Source organism: Trematomus bernacchii, unplaced genomic scaffold (genome assembly GCF_902827165.1).
Source record: "Trematomus bernacchii unplaced genomic scaffold, fTreBer1.1, whole genome shotgun sequence".
In the NCBI taxonomy this organism is placed as follows: Eukaryota; Metazoa; Chordata; class Actinopteri; order Perciformes; family Nototheniidae; genus Trematomus; species Trematomus bernacchii.
In genome coordinates, this window is record NW_022987851.1 from 6,653,343 (window position 1) to 6,676,914 (window position 23,572).

The 23,572-nt window shown below is 38.8% G+C and overlaps 4 protein-coding genes across 6 annotated transcripts in view; 3 read left to right on the top strand and 1 right to left on the bottom strand.

Annotated features, from left to right (window-relative positions):
• The first annotated feature begins 349 nt into the window (after positions 1–349).
• Positions 350–5,968, top strand: slc25a15a (solute carrier family 25 member 15a). Its single transcript, XM_034113291.1, has 7 exons — positions 350–490; positions 1,494–1,572; positions 2,050–2,308; positions 3,109–3,249; positions 3,340–3,515; positions 3,622–3,780; positions 5,677–5,968. Exons 2-7 carry the CDS (start codon positions 1,512–1,514, stop codon positions 5,796–5,798), a joined length of 918 nt encoding a protein of 305 aa, XP_033969182.1. The 5' UTR covers positions 350–490; positions 1,494–1,511; the 3' UTR covers positions 5,799–5,968.
• A 2,551-nt stretch (positions 5,969–8,519) lies between these two features.
• LOC117469047 (erythrocyte band 7 integral membrane protein-like) lies at positions 8,520–13,467 on the top strand. Of its 2 annotated transcripts, none has more exons than XM_034113437.1 (7): positions 8,520–8,649; positions 9,384–9,487; positions 9,874–9,946; positions 10,081–10,163; positions 10,306–10,509; positions 11,012–11,146; positions 11,252–13,466. In XM_034113437.1, the coding sequence occupies exons 1-7, from the start codon at positions 8,574–8,576 to the stop codon at positions 11,438–11,440; spliced, it is 864 nt and encodes a 287-aa protein (XP_033969328.1). In that variant the 5' UTR covers positions 8,520–8,573; the 3' UTR covers positions 11,441–13,466. The 2 variants fall into 2 exon arrangements, with proteins under 2 accessions (XP_033969328.1, XP_033969329.1); XM_034113438.1 differs by having other exon boundaries at positions 8,566–8,649; positions 9,384–9,477; positions 11,252–13,467.
• Positions 13,468–13,508: 41 nt separating this feature from the next.
• Positions 13,509–19,497, bottom strand: LOC117469048 (microtubule-associated tumor suppressor candidate 2-like). Of its 2 annotated transcripts, none has more exons than XM_034113441.1 (9): positions 19,413–19,497; positions 16,920–16,986; positions 16,330–16,544; positions 16,117–16,222; positions 15,957–16,030; positions 15,779–15,877; positions 15,524–15,643; positions 14,958–15,055; positions 13,509–14,031 (listed from the first exon to the last, which is right to left on the bottom strand). In XM_034113441.1, the coding sequence occupies exons 1-9, from the start codon at positions 19,467–19,469 to the stop codon at positions 13,824–13,826; spliced, it is 1,044 nt and encodes a 347-aa protein (XP_033969332.1). In that variant the 5' UTR covers positions 19,470–19,497; the 3' UTR covers positions 13,509–13,823. The 2 variants fall into 2 exon arrangements, with proteins under 2 accessions (XP_033969332.1, XP_033969331.1); XM_034113440.1 differs by having other exon boundaries at positions 14,958–15,058.
• Positions 19,498–23,559: 4,062 nt separating this feature from the next.
• LOC117468998 (mitochondrial ornithine transporter 1-like) overlaps positions 23,560–23,572 on the top strand; it is a 3,054-nt gene continuing 3,041 nt past the window's right edge. The window contains exon 1 of the mRNA XM_034113391.1: positions 23,560–23,570. Within this exon, the coding sequence (XP_033969282.1) occupies positions 23,560–23,570 (11 nt within the window). The remainder of the gene's footprint in view (positions 23,571–23,572) is intronic.

Here is a 23,572-nt window from a genome sequence, read left to right on the forward strand (position 1 = left end):
TTAATATGTTTTGGATGCATATTGTTCTAGTATTTGTTCAGGCTGTTACATACAATTAGCCTCTGTTGCTACCTGCTGGTGGTGAGTAAATATTAAAATCAGTTAAAATTGACAACCGGTCCGCGATTTTTTTTTAATGTATCTGCCGGTCCTTGGCACAATAAAGGTTGGGAACCCCTGGTTTAGGGGGCCGATAGATGAGGATAATTTTGAATGAGGAAGGGGCTTTGAAGATGATGAACTTGAGGGATGATACCTAAACAAATACCAAATTAAACCAGGGGGGGATGATACCTAAAAACATACCAAATTAAACAGGTTTCATTTTGCGAATTGAGATGGTTGTATGGGTGTAGTAGGCCTATAGGAAAATACCTCGTATAAGAAAAGGCTCATCTTGTGCCCACTTGGACTCGCCTATAGACTGTAGTGCAAACTAATCTTTTTAAAGTTGCTGTCTCGGAGAGAAACAAAGATTAAGAGACTCAGGGTGAGTATGCAATGTGTCTGGATTGGCTTCACAGAAATGTGACATGTTCTTTCTTCCTTCAAAACCACATCTTAAATTCAGTGATGGAAGAAGTATTCAGATGCTTTACTTGGGTAATAGTACCAATGCATTAGTGTCAAAATACTTCATAACAAGTGAAAGTCCTGCATTTATAATCTTACTTAAGTTTAAGTACAAAAGTATAATTAGCAAAATGTACTTAAAGTATACAAAAGTGAAAGTAGTCATCGTGCAGAAAAATGGCCTTCATGTGTGTATATAATTGTATTTATATGTGACATTTCTAGATAATATTGTTGCATCAAGTATAATGTTTGTGTTGTAGACAAACACATTTCTGATGGTCTTTTTTTCTGAAGATTTTTAAACTTCTCCGACTTAAAGTGAGGAAAACATATTAACATAATACAACAATGTAATATACATGATATTCTAAAATGGGCCATACTGCATAATGAGTCATTTTTACTCAAGTGTTGTACGTTTACTTGATTGCGATCTTGAATGCAATATTTTTACTCTATAGTATTGCTACTTTTTTTAAAGGGACTTTTCAAAAAGCTCTTTATTTTTCTCATACTGCCTGTGCTGCAGCACCTCTTTTCACCCTCTGTCTGAAACCAGAGCACTGTCTGCTCTGATTGGTTAGCTGGCCGGCTCTGTTGTGATTGGTCAACATTTTTGATATGGGTCCCCCCTTATATTAAATTTAACTTTTTTGATAAGGGTCCCCCCTTATAAGAATTGTACTTTTTTGATAAGGGTCCTCCCTATTATAAAATGTAATTTCTTTGATAAGTGTCCCCCTTATACAAATGATACTTTTTTGATAACGGTCCCCCCTTATATAAAATGTAACGTTTTCTAAAATGTTTACTGTGTAGTATTTGAGTAAATGTATTTAGTTACTTCCCACCTCTGGCTAAATGATTTCTATGTTGAAGAGATGATGCCACGGTTGATAAATAGATTCCATTTTCAGTTTTACAGAATCATATAAATGATCATGGCTCCACATCCTATAATCCAGGCCATCATCGACTTCTCAGCTGGAGCAATGGGTAATGTATCTACTGCATAATCAAACATGCTGTGTGTGTGTGTGTGTGTGTGTGTGTGTGTGTGTGTGTGTGTGTGTGTGTGTGTGTGTGTGTGTGTGTGTGTGTGTGTGTGTGTGTGTGTGTGTGTGTGTGTGTGTGTGTGTGTGTGTGTGTGTGTGTGTGTGTGTGTGTGTGTGTGTGTGTGTGTGTGTGTGTGTGTGTGTGTGTGTGTGTGTGTGTGTGTTTGTGTTTGTCAAATAATTGTATCCTTTCATTTATTTGACATCATCATTTAACTGTGATCCATGGTAATACAATTATTATTTATAGAGTAGTGATGGTATATCTAGTTGCATTTCTGAAGGTGCATTTTACCCTTGGTGGGTGTGCTTCGACACTACGATGCATGACAATAACAAAGTGTTCAAAATGCTACAACACCCTGCTCTGATGAGTCATGTCTTCTCTCTTATTACATGTCTATAATGTGTTCCCCAGGGGGTACAGCTTGCGTGCTGAGCGGTCAGCCCTTTGACACAGCAAAGGTGAAGATGCAGACCTTCCCCACCCTGTACCGCGGCTTCATCCACTGCTTCACATCCACTTTCAGACAGGTGGGCTTACATGGTCTCTACAAAGGAATATCCCCAGCCCTTATAGCCAACATCAGTGAGAACGCTGTGCTCTTCCTCAGTTATGGTCTCTGCCAGGATGTGATCCGATTTGTGTCCAGTATGGAGAAAGGGGCCCATCTCAGGTTTGACACTGACATTTCTGTCTATTTGTCTGTGTTCACCGCTCTCTGTGGTGAGCAATATTTTGACTTATCTGTATTGAATGACATAACAGATATTACCATGATCCAAGACTGTAGTTATTTGACTTACATCCCAGAGCATCAGTGTGACTTTTCTTAGAATTGTCTTGGTCAAAAAAGGTAATGAAAGCTAATTTCCAACTCCTCTATAATTCAGTGGTCCCTCCAGCTACACCCTGCATGTCACCTTGTACTATTGAAAATTAACTGAGAGATAATCTCTAAAAAGATAATCCTTGGTTGCACACTAAAAAAGAACTTCATAACAGTGGTACTGCATGTACAAACATAAATGTTAACATTTAACCTTTAAACCAATACATTGTTCTTTATTCTGTTAACCAAACCACTTTAATATTCTTGATTGCTGCGACTCTCCATGTCAAACTGTGAGCAGCATGAGAAAAGATAGTATAATATGACAAGGAATTCAGTGCTCATTGTAACTGGATGCAACAATATTACTTTGTTCCAAGTCATATCAGGCATGTACCCAGTAGCCAGTCCCTTGATATTTAATAACAGGTTGACTTTGTGTGCTGAACACTTTTCTTCGACAAGTAAATGTAACCCTCTTAGAAAATTATCTTAGGTACATTCCTAAGGCCTTTCTCCATTTAATGCACGTTGTTTTCAAAAACATACTGTGTATGAACAGATGATTTTATCTTAAAAGGACCTGACTTATCCTGAAGACCAAGGTTGATTGTTTATTAGTATTATTTTATTTATTTTCACAGTGATATTCAGAAGGCATGCGTAGGGTCTTTAGCCTCCATCTTTTCCTCCATGGCACTTTGCCCCAGTGAGCTGGTGAAATGTCGCCTGCAGGCCATGCACGAAATGGAAGCATCTGGCAAGATAGCAATCGGCCAGAAAAGGTTGGTGTGAAAAAAATGACACATTGTAGAGAGCACAACATATATTTGAAGCTAATACCCTGTTGAGTGTTTTTTTTTATGTGACTTCAGCACTGTGTGGACAGTAGTGAAGACAGTGTTGAAGACTGATGGCCCCTTGGGTTTCTACCAAGGACTCACATCCACCATAGTGAGGGAGATACCAGGTTACTTCTGCTTCTTTGGGGCCTATGAACTGTGTCGGACTAAATTTGCGCAGTATAAGGGCACGGACAAAGATAGTATAGGTATGATAATTATTGGTCATTCATCTTTCATGAGTTGTTTCATTATTGCCGCATGTCCTTTTGTTTTTGTGTTCTGCCCCCACAAAAATAACGTTGGTCTTTGCAGGTATTCTTCCCCTCATGTTCAGCGGTGGATTTGGAGGAGCTTGTCTCTGGTTGACGGTTTATCCCATTGACTGTGTGAAGTCCAGGATCCAGGTTTACTCTTTAGCTGGGAGGCAAGAGGGCTTCATGAAGACCTTCATGGGTGTTATACGCACTGAGGGTAAGTTTTGAACGTACATACTCAAATAGAAATCCTTCTGATTCTGAATGGCTGAACAGTTATTCAATTCTCCCATTGATCTGTTGTCTTCTTAAATATAGGTTGCAAAGCTGACTGTTTTACATCATACATCCTTATAATCAGTGTGCAAAAGAAAACAACTGTATAATTTGGCTTTTTGTGAACTACCGGTTCTGTAGAGAAAAGTGTTGACTCAAACACAAAACAGACTCTAGACTCTTCTCTCATTCGGTTCATAACCAGTTTAGACATTCAAATCAGAAACAACCTCTTCAGAGACATAATTCTGCCCTTAAGAGGACAAAAAAAGGATTATCGAACATTTGTGTTAATGCTGTTTCATTCTCTTATACATCTGGGGAAAACAATGTTCTTTAAACACAGTGAGACTTGTGGTTTTACATTTCCAATATGCACTTTATTTTCTATACTGATAGAATAAACCTTTCAGGGAGTTGTTTTCGGTTGGCATTTTTGAGAGAAATGTCGGAGTGACCGGCATCTGAAAGTATTACAAATTATTTACACATACAGTATCTGTTCATGGCTGTACTGTCTCATGTTGCAAGTAGATGTACATAATAAGAAAAAAGCTATCCGGAAATATTCAAATCATCCAATTAGGTCATGAAGGAGATGGGGTAAGACTGACACACATCAGATTTGTTAGACTTGAAAACAACAATGAAGACACCATTGCATAACAAGTCGTAATACATGAATATTAGTATGTATAAAATAAAGGTTGTCCAGCATAAGAAGAGAATAGCTTGCGGATGTAGAGATTTGAATATTCTCCATGCACAACAACATTAAAGCTGTAAAAAAGTGAAAAACAAGGAAGCAAGAAAAAGGTAAGATTTATGAAGGAAGTGTACATGCTTAATGTACTTAGTCACAACCACATGCACTACCATCTGCACCATCTGTTGCCATGATGTGGAGGATAACTTGGCGTCAGAGTGTATGAAACACGTCTAATAATTGATTTAGTACATTTAGAAGATAATACATTAAAAAGGCCAAAGCTTGACACTGACATGATTATTGACATGTCACAAATGAAACTACCCTTACCAATCACATGGAGCTTAGGGAGGGCACTTCAATCAAATGTCACAATTTCTATGTGGGTTTTTGCAATATTGTTCGGGTCAAATCTGACCGCTTTACTACTCTCATCAATCATACAAATATTGTATTTTACATTTAATCGATTAAAGGCCTTATGATGTCCTCCACAGTAGGCCTTTGGACATGTACAATTGCTGATCACCACTTTCACAGAATTTTGAGTGGTTAAATCAACTTTCTTAATCCTATTGTGTTCCCGGTCAGAAACGACAGCCATAGGGAATGAATGGGTAACCCTAAATTATGTTCATCAATCAGATAGTACACACCCACAAATCGACAACCATGTTAATTTTGGAATACATTTTCAGTGTCTATTCTATGTATTTTCACTGCAGTTGTTCGTGTAAACCAGTAGTCGGAGACATTATTCACAGCTTTAAAGGTTGTTAAATAAAATGTAGGGATGGTTAATGTTTTTTGTGTTAATCTAAGAGCAGTTGAAACAGACCGGTCAAATTGGACCGGTCACCTCCACCAGAGGAAGGGTAGAGAAACGAACACAGGAGAGTTAAATAGTGGCACATCTTTACACTTCAAGCCTCTTTTTGTAAGCAAAAACTATAAAACTAGCCCTGAGTGTGTCAAAAGGAGAGCTGAAGAGAAAGGCTCTGAATGCACCACTGCTGGTATAACTGACACACTGTAGATGAATCTTGTTTCTAATTGGCCCGATCTGGGGGCCTGACTCCTCAGCGGGGAATGACCCGTGTGGCTGCTTCTCTCTCTCCTGTCCCACAGGCTTCACTGCTCTGTACTCAGGCCTGACTCCCACCATGATACGCACCTTCCCTGTCAACGGAGCCCTCTTCCTGGCTTACGAGCTCAGTCGCAAGTTTATGATGGATACGGCTGGTTACTGATGTGTCTCCACACACAGAAAGTATTGTGCTGAAACACTCTCTCGTCCTTGTGTATTTTTAAAATGAAATGACTTAGATTGTGTCTTAATGTTTGATTAAATGTCACTTAAAAATACTGAAAATACTTTTGGTATGGATGTATTTGAATATGATAAACACATTTTGTGCGGTGCTGGCCACAGTGATTAAAAAAAATAAAGCTTTAATCAGTATATCCACAAGTATTAATGTAGTACTTTCCCTGTGAATATGTTTGAGTGAGGCCTGGTTTATACCTCACCACACATGATGACCTGAAGGCAGTTCAAGCTGTTCAGCTGTTCTGCTTGGCCATATTAATGATTACATTTACTTTAGAAGAACTCTGTTAACCTGACAAAAAGCTCATTATTTTTCACCTAATGTTGAGTTCGAATTCAATACAAAACGAGCAAAAAAAATTAGATGCAATAAAAATCTGACTAACAATCAGATTATGAAAGCATGTGCAACCACACAACCTCTTTAGCATTTCTTCTTTTTTTAACCTTCTGTTTGTTAAAAATACTTTCTCACCACAAGAGGGTACTGTTTGCACTAACATGGAGACCTCTAGCAACAGGAAAAACATGCATGCATGTCAAATATCTGTTCAAAACCATACCTTTGTTACATTAATTGTGGTCTGAAATGAAGTTTCGTAACAGTAAAACTACGACAAATAGGAGTAAGTGATATTCTTTCTGAAAATAAATGCAGCTGCTAAGAAATGATGGTGAAATCTACAGTATAACACATTTGGCTTCAGAGCTCTTACATAGTCTTTATTCAGCTTTTGTTAATTTTTCCCATTTACAATTCCTAAAACTCACAAATTGATCAAGATTGCACCAAACCCATAAACTTCCATACATTTTACAAGAGGTCAAAGTGAGCCTGTTGTCTATTGTGGTGAACAACTGAACCAGATTCACATGCACTCATCATGAAGCGTACTGCAGTGTGCAACTGTCATGTGATGAAGTATCATGTGGTCAATTAAAGACACCTCACTGAGAAATGATGGTAACCAGCAGCTCACATGTCAGTTGTTACGTCTCCACAACTCAAAATCCATTAGTACAGTACAGCTTTACATCAGAGAATTAAGTAATTTTGTCTGGCTGTTTAACATCCTTTATTTGAATATAGACATTATGGAAGGAGGGGCTCCGGAGTTCTGCTTCCTTTTCTGGGGAAGTTCTGCAGCAGCAGCAGCAGCAGGGCGCCGGCGCTTTTGGGTTAAAGTTGGCACCTGGAGAAGGACAGCAACACATGAGAAAAAGTCAGGTTCCAGTAAACATCATTAACATACTTTTATAATCTCAAAAGAGGAGCATTTACATCAGATACTCTGCAGAGGATTGCTTTGTCAAAATAAAAGGATCTTAAGGAGTGCATTGAGAACAATTAGAAAAATGTAATGTGTCACCTGGTCATCCCTGCAGCCTGGACACCGTCTGGAGGCTGCTGGTGGATGTGGTCGCTGTTGAAGGCTGAAACTGGAATAAAGACTTTTGGACTGAGGCTGGCGTTACTGATTAAAAACAAAATAATTCATCAGATATGTGACATTTTAAGAATAATGTCACAGTACAAATATCCTTCACCTTAAACAACAATACTTAAACGTATACTTAAACCACGAAAAGGAAACAAACACAAACTACATTATTTAAACCTTAAAGGGGACCTATCATGAAAAATGCACTTTATGTCTTTTATACATAAATATGTGTCCCCAAATCTCTAAAAACGGGGGGTACAACGGAGCTGATATAGATTTGCGTCCGATATGACGTCATATCGGAAATGTGGACCCACGGCACTATCAGAAACTTCGCTATCAGAAACAATGCCCGACATTTTCTTTGGACGTAATATGGTCTTTGTTTACATTAGCAAGCATCGCTAACACTCAGAGCTAAGCTGTACTGGAGAGAGTATGTATAAAAAAGAAGGAAATAAAAAAAGGAACTCACCTTGTGGTAAACCCGCAAGAGAGAAAGCATTTGAGCTCCATACTGTTTCAGAAATAATCCTTGATGTGGTTTGGAACATGATATGGCATTTAATCACGGCAGCATTTAGCTGTATCTCGTAAAATTCTGAGCAGGCTCAAGCTCCCCTTTTTTTTTCAAGCTAAGGACCCAAAATCAGCATTTCTCTAACAGGGCTGACATAGAGGGATATGAGGGATGTCTACAATGCATGATCTGTTTGGTATTATGAGCAAAACACATCATAGACATGTTCTTTTTATATATTACATTTTGTATATATCTGAGACCCATAATATATGCCTAAAAATAGCATAATAGGAGACCTTTAAAACTACAAAACATAAACATAAACAACAAAACCATGAGAAAGTAGGAGAGCATGATCACATCTCCTTGTGCCTGTACATGCTCTCATGTTTCACGACTTCGATGCCACTTATTGTTTATTCATAAGCTGCACTCAACAGGTGTCCGACTCAGACTGGGCGTGAAGGTTAGAGTATAATGGAAGAGCACAGGAGCTAAACTTTGAGCTTTCAAACACAGGAGCCATAGACTGGTTTGGCTCTGTGGTTCATGTTACCAGTTGGCACTACAAGGTGAGTCCAAGAGTCACACACCAAGTAGGGGGTATGCGTTTACGTGTGTCAGATGATGAGGGGAGGGGCCAGGCCACACCCAGCAGGGAGAACAAACAGGTAAACAGGCGCTGCACTGTTTCACTTGATCCATCACTCCGACAACAAACTCACTAATGACCTCAACAACGTCCAGCACAGCGGAGATGGTTACACAGGATAAACTTCAGATTGCTGTGGAGAATGTGGAAGGTAAATACTTTTTATGATCCATCAAAAAATGAGTCTGTGACTGTCATTAAATGAGGATTAAAATGCCAGGGATAGCATATTGTGCTTTATAGGGATCAAGGAGGGATGTCACTGTTTATCAGATAATCAGAGATGACACAATTCTTTGGCACAAAACTAACTTCAATTGTTTATAAAGCATTTAGTTTATTACTTTATTTTGTTTTCAACTGTTTAATTAAGTTAAATTCCATTTCCCATTCTTAATCCAAGTCTTTGCTTGTACAGTATTGGTGTTTCTATATTTTGTCTTTTTGCACAAATTTGCAAAAATGTTGATGTTGCATGCAATTTAATTTTTTCGCATCTACTGTTTTTTCTTTTTAATTAATAAATTATTTATCAAGAACAATATAATCATGATACTATAGATTATTAAAATTAGTGTTTGTTGCAGCCCTATACTGACTGAACAATCTACCCTCAGACTTTGAATGCTTCCTGTAATATCCTGTCTGTAACTAAAGGAGACAACTACACCACAGTGTGAGCATTATCAGGATGGTACATCAATAGTTCAGCAGCTTACCCTGTCACTCCGCTAGATGAGAAGTAACATGACTTCCCCTCAGATATTAATTACATTGTTAGTGAAAAATGAGAAGGGTGGAAATGACAACAATACATGAGGAACCAAGGTGCCATGACAACTATGCAAAACACTTTTCCTCTCCTACTCTTTTCTCTCTGTACAGATAAAAACTCAGGAGGTTTGGGATGTTTCGGCTGGCTGTTGGTCCTCATATCCCTCCTCTTTGTTACAGCAACCTTCCCAATCACATTATTCATGTGTGTTAAGGTACAGCATATTCTCAGTAATGTACACTAGTTTAGAAAATGTCAGTTGTGTAAAAATTGTTGGTAGGTCAGAAATCCTAAAGCTAATGCTTAGTTGATGACACAACTCTAGTAAATGTGTAATTTCAGAATATCCGTCCTCCATTTTTGTATACCACAGACACTGAGGGCACCTAAATACATATACTAGCTAAGACAGGGTGACTGACCAACAGCATATTTAAAAACTGATCCATAAAAAAATAAATGAATCAAATGTGAAGATGGTATGTGTTACTGTAGCTCGGGAGAAATCATGATTTGATAAGATATAAATTCTACCTTTACGCCAATGGTTTTTCCCTTTTTTATGTTCTCTATATGGATGGCTGTGTTTCTAACATACAGATAGTGAAGGAGTACGAGCGAGCCGTCATTTTCCGACTCGGACGGATCACAGACAGGAAACCTAAAGGGCCAGGTTTGTCACTACATGAATACACAATGTGGGCAAAATGTTCTTAAAACATTCTTAAAAAGTAGTTACCTTGCTATGATCTAATATACTTTATCTACAATCTTTACAAACTGAGCATGGTCTTTATTTCCTTCCAGGTCTGTTCTTTGTTCTACCCTGCACTGATACTTTTGTGAAGGTTGATCTGAGAACTGTGTCTTTTGACATCCCCCCACAAGAGGTACGTTGTTTTGTTCCAGTCATGACCAAATGTGGGAATATCAGTTGTGTCTCTCCTGTCCATCATTAATGAAATCTGACTACCATCTTCCTGTGTGATCAACTTAGTAGCCGCATCATAACTGCAGCTTTGCACCTCTCAGATCCTCACCAGAGACTCAGTGACAGTGTCCGTGGACGGCGTGGTGTACTTCCGCATACACTGCCCCATCTCCTCTGTGGCCAATGTGAGCAACGCACACTCATCCACACGGCTGCTGGCTCAGACCACCCTGAGGAATGTACTTGGGACCAAAAACCTGGCAGAACTGTTATCTGACAGAGAGGGCATATCACTCAGTATGCAGGTGAGAAGTGAGGATTTTACATAGTCACTCTAAAAAGATATCAAAGTAATGGTTGAAAGAAATGGAAAATAGTAATTTATGTTCTGGTGGCCCCTATATTAGGTAAAAGAGACAAAGTAGGCCATTTCAAGTATTTAAAAAAAATGCCATTAATGAAATCATAAAACATACTTAAAAAGTCATAGAATAGAATGTCATTAGGATATCAAAAAATGTACAGTGGCATAAAGTATGTCATAAAATATATATTTAAAAACTGCCTATATAGTAAGTCAGAAAAAGGTTACAATTTGCCTTAAAAAATCATAAAGTCAGAGTATATTATTTTATAAAACAGATTTTGAAATAACAGATACATTAAATACAAACAATCAGTACAATAGTATGTTATTAAAAAAAGTTGATAAAAAAACATAATTAAAATAAATAAACAACTAATTTCTGGAGCTAGCAATATTTAGCAACGTGGGCCAAGTATTTATTATTCTTTATTCCTCTGCAGGGATCTCTGGATGATGCCACTGACCCGTGGGGTATCAAGGTGGAGCGAGTGGAGATCAAGGATGTGAAGCTGCCTCAGCAGCTGCAGAGAGCCATGGCAGCCGAGGCAGAAGCCACTCGGGAGGCCAGGGCCAAGGTCAACAGGCGGAAGATTTATTTTCTAATTTTCCTCTAACCGTGAAATAGGATGGATGTTGATAGAAAACATTTGTAGAACTAATCTTGTCTGTCTGTGTTTCAGATCATTTCTGCAGAGGGAGAGATGAACGCTTCCAGGGCTCTGAAAGAAGCCTCCCTGATAATCGCTGAGTCACCCTCTGGTCTCCAGCTGCGATACCTGCAGACCCTCAACACCATCGCAGCGGAGAGGAACTCCACCATCATCTTCCCTGTGCCCATAGATATGCTGCAGAACTTCATGAAGAAGTAATATTTATATTATTACTATATAGTTATTTTGACTGTTATAAGCTTTAGTGGTATCTCTTTCAGATACTGTACGCTTCGTTATTACTTCTTATTGAAATGTTCCCTTTAAGATTGGCAAAATATAGAAAAGAACGTCATGCAATCAAAGATGTATCCACACTGGAAATAACTTTTGAACAAATGATGTTCTTATCGTGATTTAATACTTAAATACAAAGTGCAACATATACAGTGTAGACACACATTTCTCATCACTAACCACAATATTTTAACCAGCTAAACTACAGTTGCGGTTCTGAAGGAGGTCAAATAAATAAATAAATAAATAAAACAAAAGCACAAGAAAAGTAAAACAAAGAACAATGCACAACGACCTTATAAAGACATGCTTTCATATAAACCAGAGCCTCAGTTTCTGATATACTGAATACAATCTTAACCGTAAACAATCAACAGAAGTACCCACATCCACGTGAAACACCAACTTTTCTAATATTGGATGTAAACTGTAAACAAAACCTCATATCTAGTGTCAAACAAACAGTCAGTAAATGAGTAAAAGGTCATGTCCACGGGACACAGAGGCGATCAGTGCAATCGGAGAACCTGATGGAGAGGAAGGCCATTTCCACTCCACAGAACACAGTAAAGTTAAATCTATATCTGCCTTGCTGCTCATACATAACACAACTCACCTGCAAACATATCACTGCTTGATCATATTTCCACATGTTGGGGGCCTAGGGGATCTGATTTTTGTATTATATTATAGTATTAAAGCAACATTTCTTCAATGTATTTGTACATATTTGCTGATTGCACTTTGCTCTTTAACATATGTATACATATTCTGTACATTTCAAATCATATCATTCAATGGATTTCCTGCAAAACAGACATTTGAGCTGGGTGATTATGTAAACATGAGCAAAAATAAAAATGGGATTAATACCAAAAGAAAAAGATATGGCAGTTTCTTCCCTTTGCTGACTAATTATTCTCCACAATACCTGAGATTATAATCTAAAATAATAAATGAGGTAACCGCTTGCAGTTTTCGAGGATTGTTCTAACTACTTTAGATACATTTGTTCCCTACATACATGTTGGTTTTTACCTCTCAATAGGGTTTTTGCCAATTTTGAAGGTTCAAAAAGAGAAATATTGTATAAATTAGATTTTCACCTTATACAGTATTTGTTCGCAAAAAAGTGTACAGCAACAGATACAGCAACAATTTAAAAGAGAAAGAAAAAGAACTGTACAAATTCAACATAATGAACATATATTGGATATATGTGTTCAGGTCAATACTGTACATTTTGACAGCCATCAATTATAGACCACAATACAAGGTGGACTGCTGTGCTTAATGGTTTCCTCTTTGGTGGTATCTGCAGATCCTGCACTTGTGTGGGAAATCATTTTCTTTTCTTAACCTAACTGAAGCCAATCTCACATTCAAAACAATTTGTATAACACCATGATATCTTTTCTGTCTTCATTTGAATAAATCCTGGTGAGTTTTATTAAGAATAAGAGGTTACTTGTGTTGCCGTCTACACACTTCCTGCCATATTGTCACACTCTAGGTAACCTTAAAATAAAATGCATAACTGGAAGACAGAACATGCTTTAGAGAGAGCAATACATTTACACGCTTCTACAAACTTATAGTCAATAGTATAGTTGGCAGTTCAATGGATTTATGAGTTGTAATCATACATTTCAGGGTCATCACTGATATCTAGTTTCTAGGAGAGAGAGATAAGGTAGGATTGGTAGTCATTCATACACTCCTGATATATGAAATATTTCAGAATGAAAATGTTAACATACCCCAGAGAAGAATCCACACTTTGAGAGTAACCAGGTAGTTCTGTGATTTTACTCAAAGTATTGCCTGTGCCTAGATAGAAGTTGCTGGTGGGAGAGAATGGACGGAGAAGGCGCTTCTTGTGTTTGTCCTTGCACTTGTGATGTTGGAAATGTCTTGTACAGCCATCATCCAGAGCGCTGGATGAGAAGGTGGTGATGTAGATGGGGGGGGGGGGGGGGGGGGGGGGGGTAACATGGAAATGAGGCATGGTACTTTGATCCTGCTCTCTGAAGTCTAGAATGACTAAAATCCCCTGCAGTCCCACAGCACGTCTGTTCAGTCATTTGGAATAGAGAAAGATAATTCCCTTCTTTTTTATACAATTCTTTAGGTCAGAGTTGAAAAGTACTCGGGGTTGACTTTGGAAATGCACCACACGTGTCATCATGTCCGTCCATCAACATACTGCTAAATCCTTTAAACATTCAAGAAGAGTTTAACAAAATCATGGTTTCCGATGCCAGAAACAAGAAAGCGTTTGATACGATAGCCTCCCTGGAGGGTGTCATTGATGGTAGGAGTGAGGGCGGGCCGGAGAGCCTGGTCCGGAGAGGGGGCGATGGAGGGGGGAGGCGCTGGGGGACATGTGAGGGCTCAGTTCGCCTGTCTGAAGACGCCACAGCAGCTCCTCGTTGTTGCGACTCAGACGTTTCTTCTCGTTGCTCTCCTTCTCCACGTTCACCTGCAGGTGAGCATTATCCTCAGAGAGTTGCCTGAGGAAGAAAAGCAGTAGGAAAAGGTCAAAATACAAATGACTAGCAATGCAATCCTTTCAAATGCAGGAGTCAGGACTTTCCAACTGCAAGGTCACAGCTTTAACAGCTTTTCCCACTGCTTGTCTACAAATGTTCTCTCTATGTGCACAGACTGGATAACCCTTAAGCACTATATTGTACTATACATATTTCTAAGTAACATTTGGAGAACATCAACAGTTTTTATGATAAGATGCTGAATTTTGGCAGCAGAATGAAAGATTTCTGTAAGTACTTTTTATATTGTATTAATGTGCCATCTTAAGTCCACCTACATTCACTTCTACAGGTTAGAACTAGTTTTAAACATGTGTGGGAATTAACTAAGTACATTCACTCAAGTACTGTACTTAAGTACAATTTTGAGATACCTTTACTTTACTTGAGTATTTCCATTTTATGTTATTTTGTACTTTTACTCCACTACAACTCAGAGGTAAATATTTTACTTTTACTCCACTACATTTATTGTGTACCTTTAGTTACTTCTCAGATTTGGATTAATAATGGGAAATATATTCAACACTTTAAAAAGACTTTAGTTACACCTGGAGTAAATTCACAAGCTACCCTGCACTATACAAAGTAAAAGAAACGGCACCTTTACTAGCTTTGATACACACATTAATGCATCAATAATTATAATCAAAAGATAAAATATATTCTGAAATGGAACAATCTGCATAATGAGTATTTTTACTTTGGGTACCTTAAATATATTTTGTTAATACTTTTGTATTTTTACTTGAGTTACATTTTGATTGCAGGACTTTTACTTCTAACAGAGTATTCCTACACTCTGGTACTTCTACTTTACTCAAGTACAAGATCTGAGTTCTTCTTCCACCTCTGGTTTTAAATGTGCACTGGCATGCTTATCTGACCTGGACACAGCAAGGTTATTGTCAATTCTCTCCTTCAGGTCCTCGTTCTGCTGCTGTAACACTTGCACTCTCTCCTCCAGGTACACATTCTTTTCAGCCTGCTCGAAAACACAGGAGAAAGATGCACCACATTAAATTCTTTAAATGAGGTATGACATTATATTTCAGGTGTAACATGATGAAATGACAATTCGAGACAGAGACATTTATATTTGGGTTTATAGTAGACTAACAGCCTATTATTAGCAAAAAATCATTATATTGTATAGTAGGCCATACAATGTCATAGTGTAGTATGTCATAAAGAAAGTTACAAGTATATTATGTCATTCAATGTTTTATAAAATGTTGTCATAAAAAGTCATTGTATAGTATACCATTAAATGTCTTTAAATATGGTATATGGTATAAAGTATAGTATGTCATACAAACAAAAAAAGTCATAGCAGAGTATGTCATGAAGATGTTTTCTGTCATTTGATATCGTTATCTTAAACAACATTTTATGTGTTATTCATAATTGCAGCTAAATCAAACAGAAGCTAGACATCAAATTTGAAGCCTACTATTTTCTCCAGTTCTGAGATCTTTTGTTCCTGTTGATGGATTTGTTGATTCTTCATCTCCAGCACTTCTTTCAGACTCTTCAGGTCCTCATCAATGTGTTTATACGGGGCCAACGCATCCTGACAGCAGCAGACAACATGAGTCAAAACCAATACCAGTCTTAAAAACCACTTCACAACACCAGCAGCTCTTATTCAGCAAATGTGCTCAAAGCAGTCAGCACATGGCCCTGTACTGTTTCATGCAGCGGTTACCAATATCTGCTCATCGGTGCTCTTGCGTAGAGCTTCTTCAAAGCGCTTAGCTCGATCTCTCAGGCTGCGATTCTGAAACGTCAGCGTGTCCACCTGATCCTGGTGAACAGACACAAATTAAAAGGTTAGTATAAATAATGTATTTTCCCAAACGTTTTTTTTAGGGAGGACTGTTTACCTGCAGTGACAGTCTGATCTTTTGAAAGTCTTCTTCTAGAGATTTGGTCTGCTGTTCATGGGCCATCTTCAGATCTGATTTAAGTAAAAAATATGATATTATTTCTTTCAGCAGTGTGATTCAGTAGAGGAGATCAACAGGGTTAAAACGTGGCGCTTACTCTTCACAGTCCTGGCATGCTCCTCCTGCAGAGTGGCAAGAGTGTCGTCGTGAGCCGTCTCCATCTCCATCAAGGAAGCCTCATGATCTTCACTCATCTCCTCAATCTAGAGTAGGCACATGAGAAATGATCTTATTTTGGAGATTAGGTTTTCACTTCACATTTAGACATAAGTGTCCATCTGATATCCAGTCTTTATCTAAGCACACACACCTGCTCTCGCTGTTTTTTCCGCAGCTTCTGGAGCTCGGCCCTCTGATTGGCCTGCAGGCTCTGGCCCTCGGCCTGGTGCTGCGCCTTCAGCCGCTCCTCCAGCACTCCCAGCTCCTTCTGCTGCTGAGCCCGCAATCCCTGCAGCTCAGATTTGAAGCGGCGCTCCAGTTTCTCCTTCTCCTGCTGCAGTTGCTCCCAGTGTGCAACACTGAAAGCTGGAAAACAACATAGAGCTTCAGTTCGTTTCACCAGATCCAAGTTCAGATCACAAGTGACAAGAATATAAAATAGGTTAGAGTTGTAAAATGTGTAATTTATTTATTTTGTGTTATTCCTCCAAATGTTTTCTCTTTTTGCCCATTTTTGAAAAATGTTGGTAAAATAATTCAATTAAAATCCTGTAGCATTCAGAGTTTGTTTAACGTTTGATATGAAGCAATGATAACAGGGCTATATTTCACAGTGTCTGCTTTATGGAGTTATGGTTAGCCTTCCATCAGCAGAGCTAATTCCTCCCTTCCCTGTGTTAGTATACTGTATAACACGTCATGCAGAGAGCAGTGAGTGAGTCATTGCTGTATCCCACTTACCCACTTCATCCCGGATTCTGGCGAGCTCCAGGGACAGTTCCCTCTCCTTCACAACGGCACTCTCACTCTGAAACACATAAAGTATTGAACATCTCAGAACTGTATGAATAAACGTACAAACACCTACAGTTACACTGTAAGCCTGACAGCTTAAAATGTATGTAACATAATTAACAAGAATGTTTTTGGTTGATTATAATTAGTTACCAGGTTTGTGTACTAGTTAATTGTATTCCAATATACTGAGAGGTGTGTAGTATTTTGTCGAAGGGAACACTGCTGGACACAGAGCCACTGTGCTACACTTTAAATAATCCAGCATGAAGAAAAGAGAGAGTCTGAGATACGGTATTTGGAACCCAATATGTAAGCAGGAACATGTGCATTAAACAGGACTAAAGGTCACACACAGCTCCGGTCTACTGTACTTTTGATAAGATTTAGATAATTAACAATGTTGTGCTGCGTGGTGCTCGCAAATCATAATTGAGCAAGACCCATGAGCAATGATAGCAACATGGTTTGTATTATGTATGTGTATAATGAGACCTGCATACAAATTACTTTCTCTGAAACACCACAATTTCACATCAGTGTATCATCTAGTTCACCATGGATCACAACAGGTAAGGGTCTCATAATTCAAGGCAAGTTAGGATTGTTAAAAGTGGGGTTGTTTAAGGTACTTTTCCATAGTAAGTGTATTAAATACAGTAGATGACAGTTGGCATGTTAGAAGAAGCAGACAGTAGGAGCAGGGAAGCAATGCACTACTGTGGAAGTCACCAGAAAGAAAGCCTAGCAGCCGGAATACGGTTGCTGGTCTACTGCTGCCTCAATTGGTTATTTTATTTGTGTTATTCTGTGAATTTGGTGTTTTAAAGAGTTACTTCAGATTAATCAATGTCACACAATAACACACACACAAATGGATTGATGGATCGTGGACGTTTAGTATTCTTTGAAGGAATATTACTATTTTGTATCATGGCTTCTGTTCCCTGTCAGATATGACTTACTGTACTGTACTGTAAAAAGTACTTCATACAACCCCACTTCAAAACATGCAAACTATCCCCCTGTGCTTACAATAAATGCTTTATGGTAGCCTGTAGGAGTATAACATTGTTGAAAAATTATACTCTGAAAAAACCCATTATACATGATTTGCACCTCACAGGTGTACACTGTGGACTCATAATATGTGACACCCTCAGAGCACCTATTACTCACAGAGGAAGACACACCATACACTAAATGGCTATTGATCTTTTAAGTTATGCACACTGTTGATCAGTGACAGATAGCAGTGCATACGAGAAACAAAGAAAGAGAGACACAGAGAGCAGAGGGTAAAATATGTATGAGAGACTACACAGTATGTCTCTGCAGTATTGATGTCATCCTTTAAGAGGTTTTACTTGGAGCATACAATCATCAGGGAGAAAATGCCATGACCTCATGAGGGATGAAGGATGGTCAGTACGTTTTTTTCCATGTATTACTCCTCAGCTCCACCTTTGCTCTTACCCACCATTCCCTCTGTCTGCAACGCCCATCCAATTTAGTTCTCCAGGGAGTTGTGTGACATGAATTCTAATTTTCCCATCTGATATTCAGCCCTCAAAGAGGTACCTAAATAAATGATCAGGGCTGCAACAGATTATTGTTTCATTATCGATCATCTTGTTGATTATTTGTGTGGTTCCCGATCAATTGTTAGGTTAGCTAATGTTCTAGCTAATGTTTCTTTGATTCATCACAAATTATAAATGGCTTGTCAATAGTGGTGTTTATCTTTTTGTGTCTATTGTCTAGAGATTTGAGTGTCACTTTCTGGAAAGCAATAAACATGGCTTGTTATTGTAACGGTGCTCATTTTCCATGAGATACTGTCATGAGTTAATCAATACATCAATCCAGTTTCAGTGGAACCATAAAAAGCCTCCCAAAAGTGCATTTGCTTTTTTGTTTGGACTTAACAAAATGCAGGCTCCAGTGAACAAACAGGAAGCTGAAACGACATCATTATTCTAAAAAGAGAACCTGAAAGATGATTTCCTGTAGAGGATAAATTCAGCAACATCAGGTAAACATGTCACTTAGACATTGAGAGGATGAGCCCTCCTATACATTCAATAACATGTAATCACCCAGACTACTCCATCACATACAGTTAGGACACAATGTACACGGCGAAATAGCAAACAAGTGTAAGGTTATAGCAGAGCATTAATAACATGTTATGTAATGCCTCAAACTCTGAGGGAAAAGATAGAAGGACAGTGTGACACACAAGCCTGCTTTGACTCAGCATAATCATGCACAGCTTTACTCTCTGTTCTCCAGCTCTGTCTCTAGGTAACAACTGAATGTAACGCTCACATAGACAGACGCACTCAGACCCCCCCCCCCACCCTCACTAAACACACATGCGCACAACCACACATATAGCACATAGCCTGCTGCCTGCAGAAGATGTACTGCCTTTACCGTTCGGTCCAGGAAGCACCGAGGGAGGATATGGAGCCTACAGCAGCAATGGCCCATTCCAGGCTAGCAGACAGCAGCATCCCTGAGCCCAGTGAGGAGGAGGCAGCAGTGGCAGATGCGAGTGCCAGAAAGATACAGAAAGAGAGACATAGGGGGAGGTAACCAGGCAAGGGATGGGGAGGGGAGGAGAGAAGGGAAGACCGAAGCCTCACCTCGTGTCCTGGTTTGCGACCGGCGTTTATCCCTGCTGGAACAAAGACTGCCAGCCCTGCCCAGATCTGCCTGCCCTCCCCTCAAACCCCCACCAACACGCCCAGAATTACATTTACTCGCATGGCAGCGAGCAACACACACACATGCACAGGCTTTTGCATCTTTGAGAAAAAAACAAAAAGAGTGGAGCCGGAGAAGCAGGGGGAGGGAGATGATCAATAAGTGACCAATTATCTGCTCTGTTACTCAGCTTGGAGAACACAGCTACACGCAGACATTTTGATACATACAGAAAACACGCTTAATGAATATCAAAGTACTCTAGAAAGCACTGACTGAAGCAAAGTGTAGCTTTGGATGAAATGTTTTTGTTGCAACAAGAACACTTCCCATGTATTGGCAATATATCAATACTATAATGATAGTGTGATATGAGACTTAATGTTGTCTTACATTTCGGATATCGTGATGTCACATAGTGTCTCTGAAAAGCTGCATTACAGTAAAGTGATGTAATACAATGAATTGTACATACTGTCCTAGCTGTTATATCATTTGCTTTTAACCACTTAGTCATTTAATCCACATAAATACAATTTAAATGGTTTTGTGTTAGTATTTTGTGAAAGCAAAGGATGTTGAGGTATTTGATGTGTTGTGTTATACCCAACCCTATAGAGTATAAAGCTATTTCTTTGGTGTTCTATTTCTCTTACACACTGAACCCTCTAAAGCCTCATCAATATGTTATCAATGCTTGTAAACATCTAAAAAATCCTGAACAGAGTCAACCAGTACTGATAAACAGTGGTGCTGGATGACAGGCTACAGGAAGACATTGAACACATTGGAAGACATTGGACAGTATTTAAGGTCAATACATCTAAAATACCGTCTACACTGCCCTTTAATCATTATAAGGGATTCAAAATCCAATTAAAGGAACATTTTAAAGGGGAGCCTAGCTGTCTTCCCCCCTCCGACCTTGAGTACTCTTTCCATTAGACAATCACTCTCAGTCATAGCACCGCGAGGCACAGGCTGGCAGCTCTAATCTCATATATCATCTCCTACTGTAGAGCAGAACCCGTGGGTGGTGCTGGGAAATGGAGGCAGAGGACCAGGAAAGGGCAATAAACAAGAGCTTCATCCATACTCTAGATGCACAACACACACCAACAACAGAGATCATCTTATACAACAGCAAAATACGCTTGAGACGTACCAATTCAGATATTTAAAATGGATAACAAATGTGTTTGTATCCCATTCACTCGACAATTCAGCAGTTTTAGGACAGACCTGACATGAAAGGCCAGCCAGCTCTATTGAATACATTCTAATTTACTCAATGAAGATATGAAAAGCCATTATACATCAAACATAATTTCCCTTTGAATGAAATGGAAAAAACACCATTTGTATTTCCCCTCATCTTCCTCACACATTTTACTGACACATCCTTCTGCTTTGTAGGTATTCCCAACGTATTCAAAGTGACAGGCTATGTGAACAAAGTAAAGCTGACATCAAAAGCTAGATGCTTCAGGTGTAGTTGGTGCGTAGTGCTTTGTAGTTGCATTCTGACGCTTGCAACAGCTTTCCCTTCCTACACGGGTGTATTAGCCCGGAACATATCTGCAACAGCAGGATTAACTAGCATGCACATTTTGATATGGACAAAAGATAACATATAATACAGGATTCTGCATGACACTTTTCTACCCTCTGTAATAAGACATTCCTTTATTCTTTATTCTAGAAGCTGAAGTGAAACGCTATTACTGTTATTCCTTGTGGCATGAAAACCAACCAGTAACCAACCAGCAAAGATCCATCCATCATGATGCATGTCAAATTCAACTTGTCAAGTTATGCTTCTGTTCCACAAAAATGTAAATGCAAACAAGGGCTGTTTTGACCTTGGCTAATTACAAAATAATTGATATTAAATATCTTTAAATCTCTCAAAATGCATCCCTTCTGAACCTCCAACTTTCTAATCTTGGAATTGATCAAATTCATGACATTAATGAGTTAATTTATCAGAAATGAAAGCCATGGTATACTGGGATTAATATCGTGAATGAATGACTTGTCATAGCTTCCTAAAACAGAGCTAAGAACGAAGGGGACTGGCTGTTTTTAATGTAGGATTCATTCAGGTTTGGACTTTAAAACATTTAACGGGGCTCTCAAAGTGATGGCAAGACCAATATTGCTTGCAGGTCAACCCGGTGGAGTTCACAGAGCTCTGCTGTAGCCTACCTTGATACAGAAATGCTGGGTAGTGATGCTGAAAACGTCCAGACACAGAGAGGCTTTCTTTAGCTGGGCCTGAAGGCTCTGAACCTGCAGGTCCTGCTGCTCACAGCGCTCCCTCAGCTGCTGGATCAGAACCCGGTCCATCTCCTGGGCCCGCTCAGTCCGAACAGCGCCGTGAACTGCTGCCGTCCGCCCCCGAACTAAAGAAACAAAGAGCAGGAGGACAAAAACAATATGATGAAATGTTTTCACTCATAACAAACTTAATGAAATACAGACACAATAACCAAGTATACCATATGTATTTTATTAGAACTAATCAACCATTTCTTCTTAAATAATGCACCAGCAAGTAAAGATCGAGAGTGAAAATTACAGACATTACAATACGTCATGTAAAGGCCAATTATTAGCTAGTTTCATTCAGAGTGTTGTGTTCTTGTCTCAGTTTTATATCACATTAAATTGAAATATTGTGTTTTGTTTTGACTAATGACTTTCTTTGAAACAATACTCCACCTCTTATTTTTTTTACCTTTAGAAAATAATTAATAGACAAAAACAGAATTAACATTGATCAATATCCAATAGCAATACTAAAAAGCAGATTTATACTGCAGATACTATTAGCAGTTGGTATACTCTCGTAGCTGTAGAAATAAAGCGCTGATTGGTTGGAGCCACAGTGGTTTATATCCTCCCACCTGGTGGAAAATTGTCTTTCTGTTACTCAAGTCATCTCACTGCTCATCAATGAGCTGCCGTTTCCTCCTCATATCTTAACAATCATAGTGGGAAAACATGAGTGCATCATGTGAGCAGTAGTGAAATTGAACTGTAACTCTACCCAGCTGATAATCTGTCTGTGTGCTCTCTGGGAAAAGGACAAATGCTGACTTGTTGTGGTAATCTGACCCAGCAGGGTTTTCTACTGAAAGAGCCATCCCAGCATTACTGCTCCTGTAGCTTGTTGCTATGACAACAGCAGGCTGCCATGGGTCTTGTAATGAAGCGTTGAGAGAGAGAGAGAGAGTGAGTGACTGTACAATTTAAAGGTACAGTAGCAACTGATGGTGCTGCATTATTGCGACTGCTGCTTTACTCCCGATGTAGCACTTAAGAAAAAAACATACCATATCAGATACATACTGGATGAGCATACAATTTGTATTTACATTAACATTAATTATTGCAAGACTTACCAGGGGACTGTGGCTTTGGCGAAACCACAGCAAATCTTTTAGGAGAGGACTTTGGTGCAGCCTCCATGTCCTTCTGCATCTCTCTCCTAGAGGCTGTGCAGTAAAGAGACAGGTTAATATGTTATAGAATATATTTGAAACAGGAGAAATACACTTGTTTTCTCTCATAAAGATTTGTTCATAGATAGATTATTTGTCACATGAGTTACAGTTGAGGTATTTAAAGGCATCATTATAGTATTTTCTATTTCATGAACACCCTTTTATAAGACGCCGTAGACATTTTGTTCTTATCTCACATTTAAGATAACATGCAAAACATGAAGGTTTATAAATGGTTTCCTATGTCTACGATTATTTTTTGCACCTTTTCAAAGAAGATTAATTAGGTTCCATTTGACCTGCTACCAGAAATTCAAATGTTGCTTAAAATGAAAGGGCCACACATAATTGTTATTCAGTAAAACATGAAAACAAGGT

Excerpts from the sequence above, each read along its gene's own strand:
- LOC117469048 (XM_034113440.1), bottom strand. The coding sequence starts at position 19,469 with ATGGGCCATTGCTGCTGTAGGCTCCATATCCTCCCTCGGTGCTTCCTG. Across the intron at positions 15,644-15,778 it reads GCACCGATGAGCAGATATTG|GATGCGTTGGCCCCGTATAA; the intron begins GTAACCGCTGCA and ends TGCTGCTGTCAG. Across the intron at positions 14,032-14,957 it reads AATAACCTTGCTGTGTCCAG|GCAACTCTCTGAGGATAATG; the intron begins GTCAGATAAGCA and ends TTTCTTCCTCAG.
- LOC117469047 (XM_034113437.1), top strand. The coding sequence starts at position 8,574 with ATGACCTCAACAACGTCCAGCACAGCGGAGATGGTTACACAGGATAAA. Across the intron at positions 8,650-9,383 it reads TGCTGTGGAGAATGTGGAAG|ATAAAAACTCAGGAGGTTTG; the intron begins GTAAATACTTTT and ends CTCTCTGTACAG. Across the intron at positions 10,164-10,305 it reads TTGACATCCCCCCACAAGAG|ATCCTCACCAGAGACTCAGT; the intron begins GTACGTTGTTTT and ends TGCACCTCTCAG.
- slc25a15a (XM_034113291.1), top strand. The coding sequence starts at position 1,512 with ATGATCATGGCTCCACATCCTATAATCCAGGCCATCATCGACTTCTCA. Across the intron at positions 1,573-2,049 it reads CTTCTCAGCTGGAGCAATGG|GGGGTACAGCTTGCGTGCTG; the intron begins GTAATGTATCTA and ends TGTGTTCCCCAG. Across the intron at positions 2,309-3,108 it reads GAGAAAGGGGCCCATCTCAG|TGATATTCAGAAGGCATGCG; the intron begins GTTTGACACTGA and ends TTATTTTCACAG.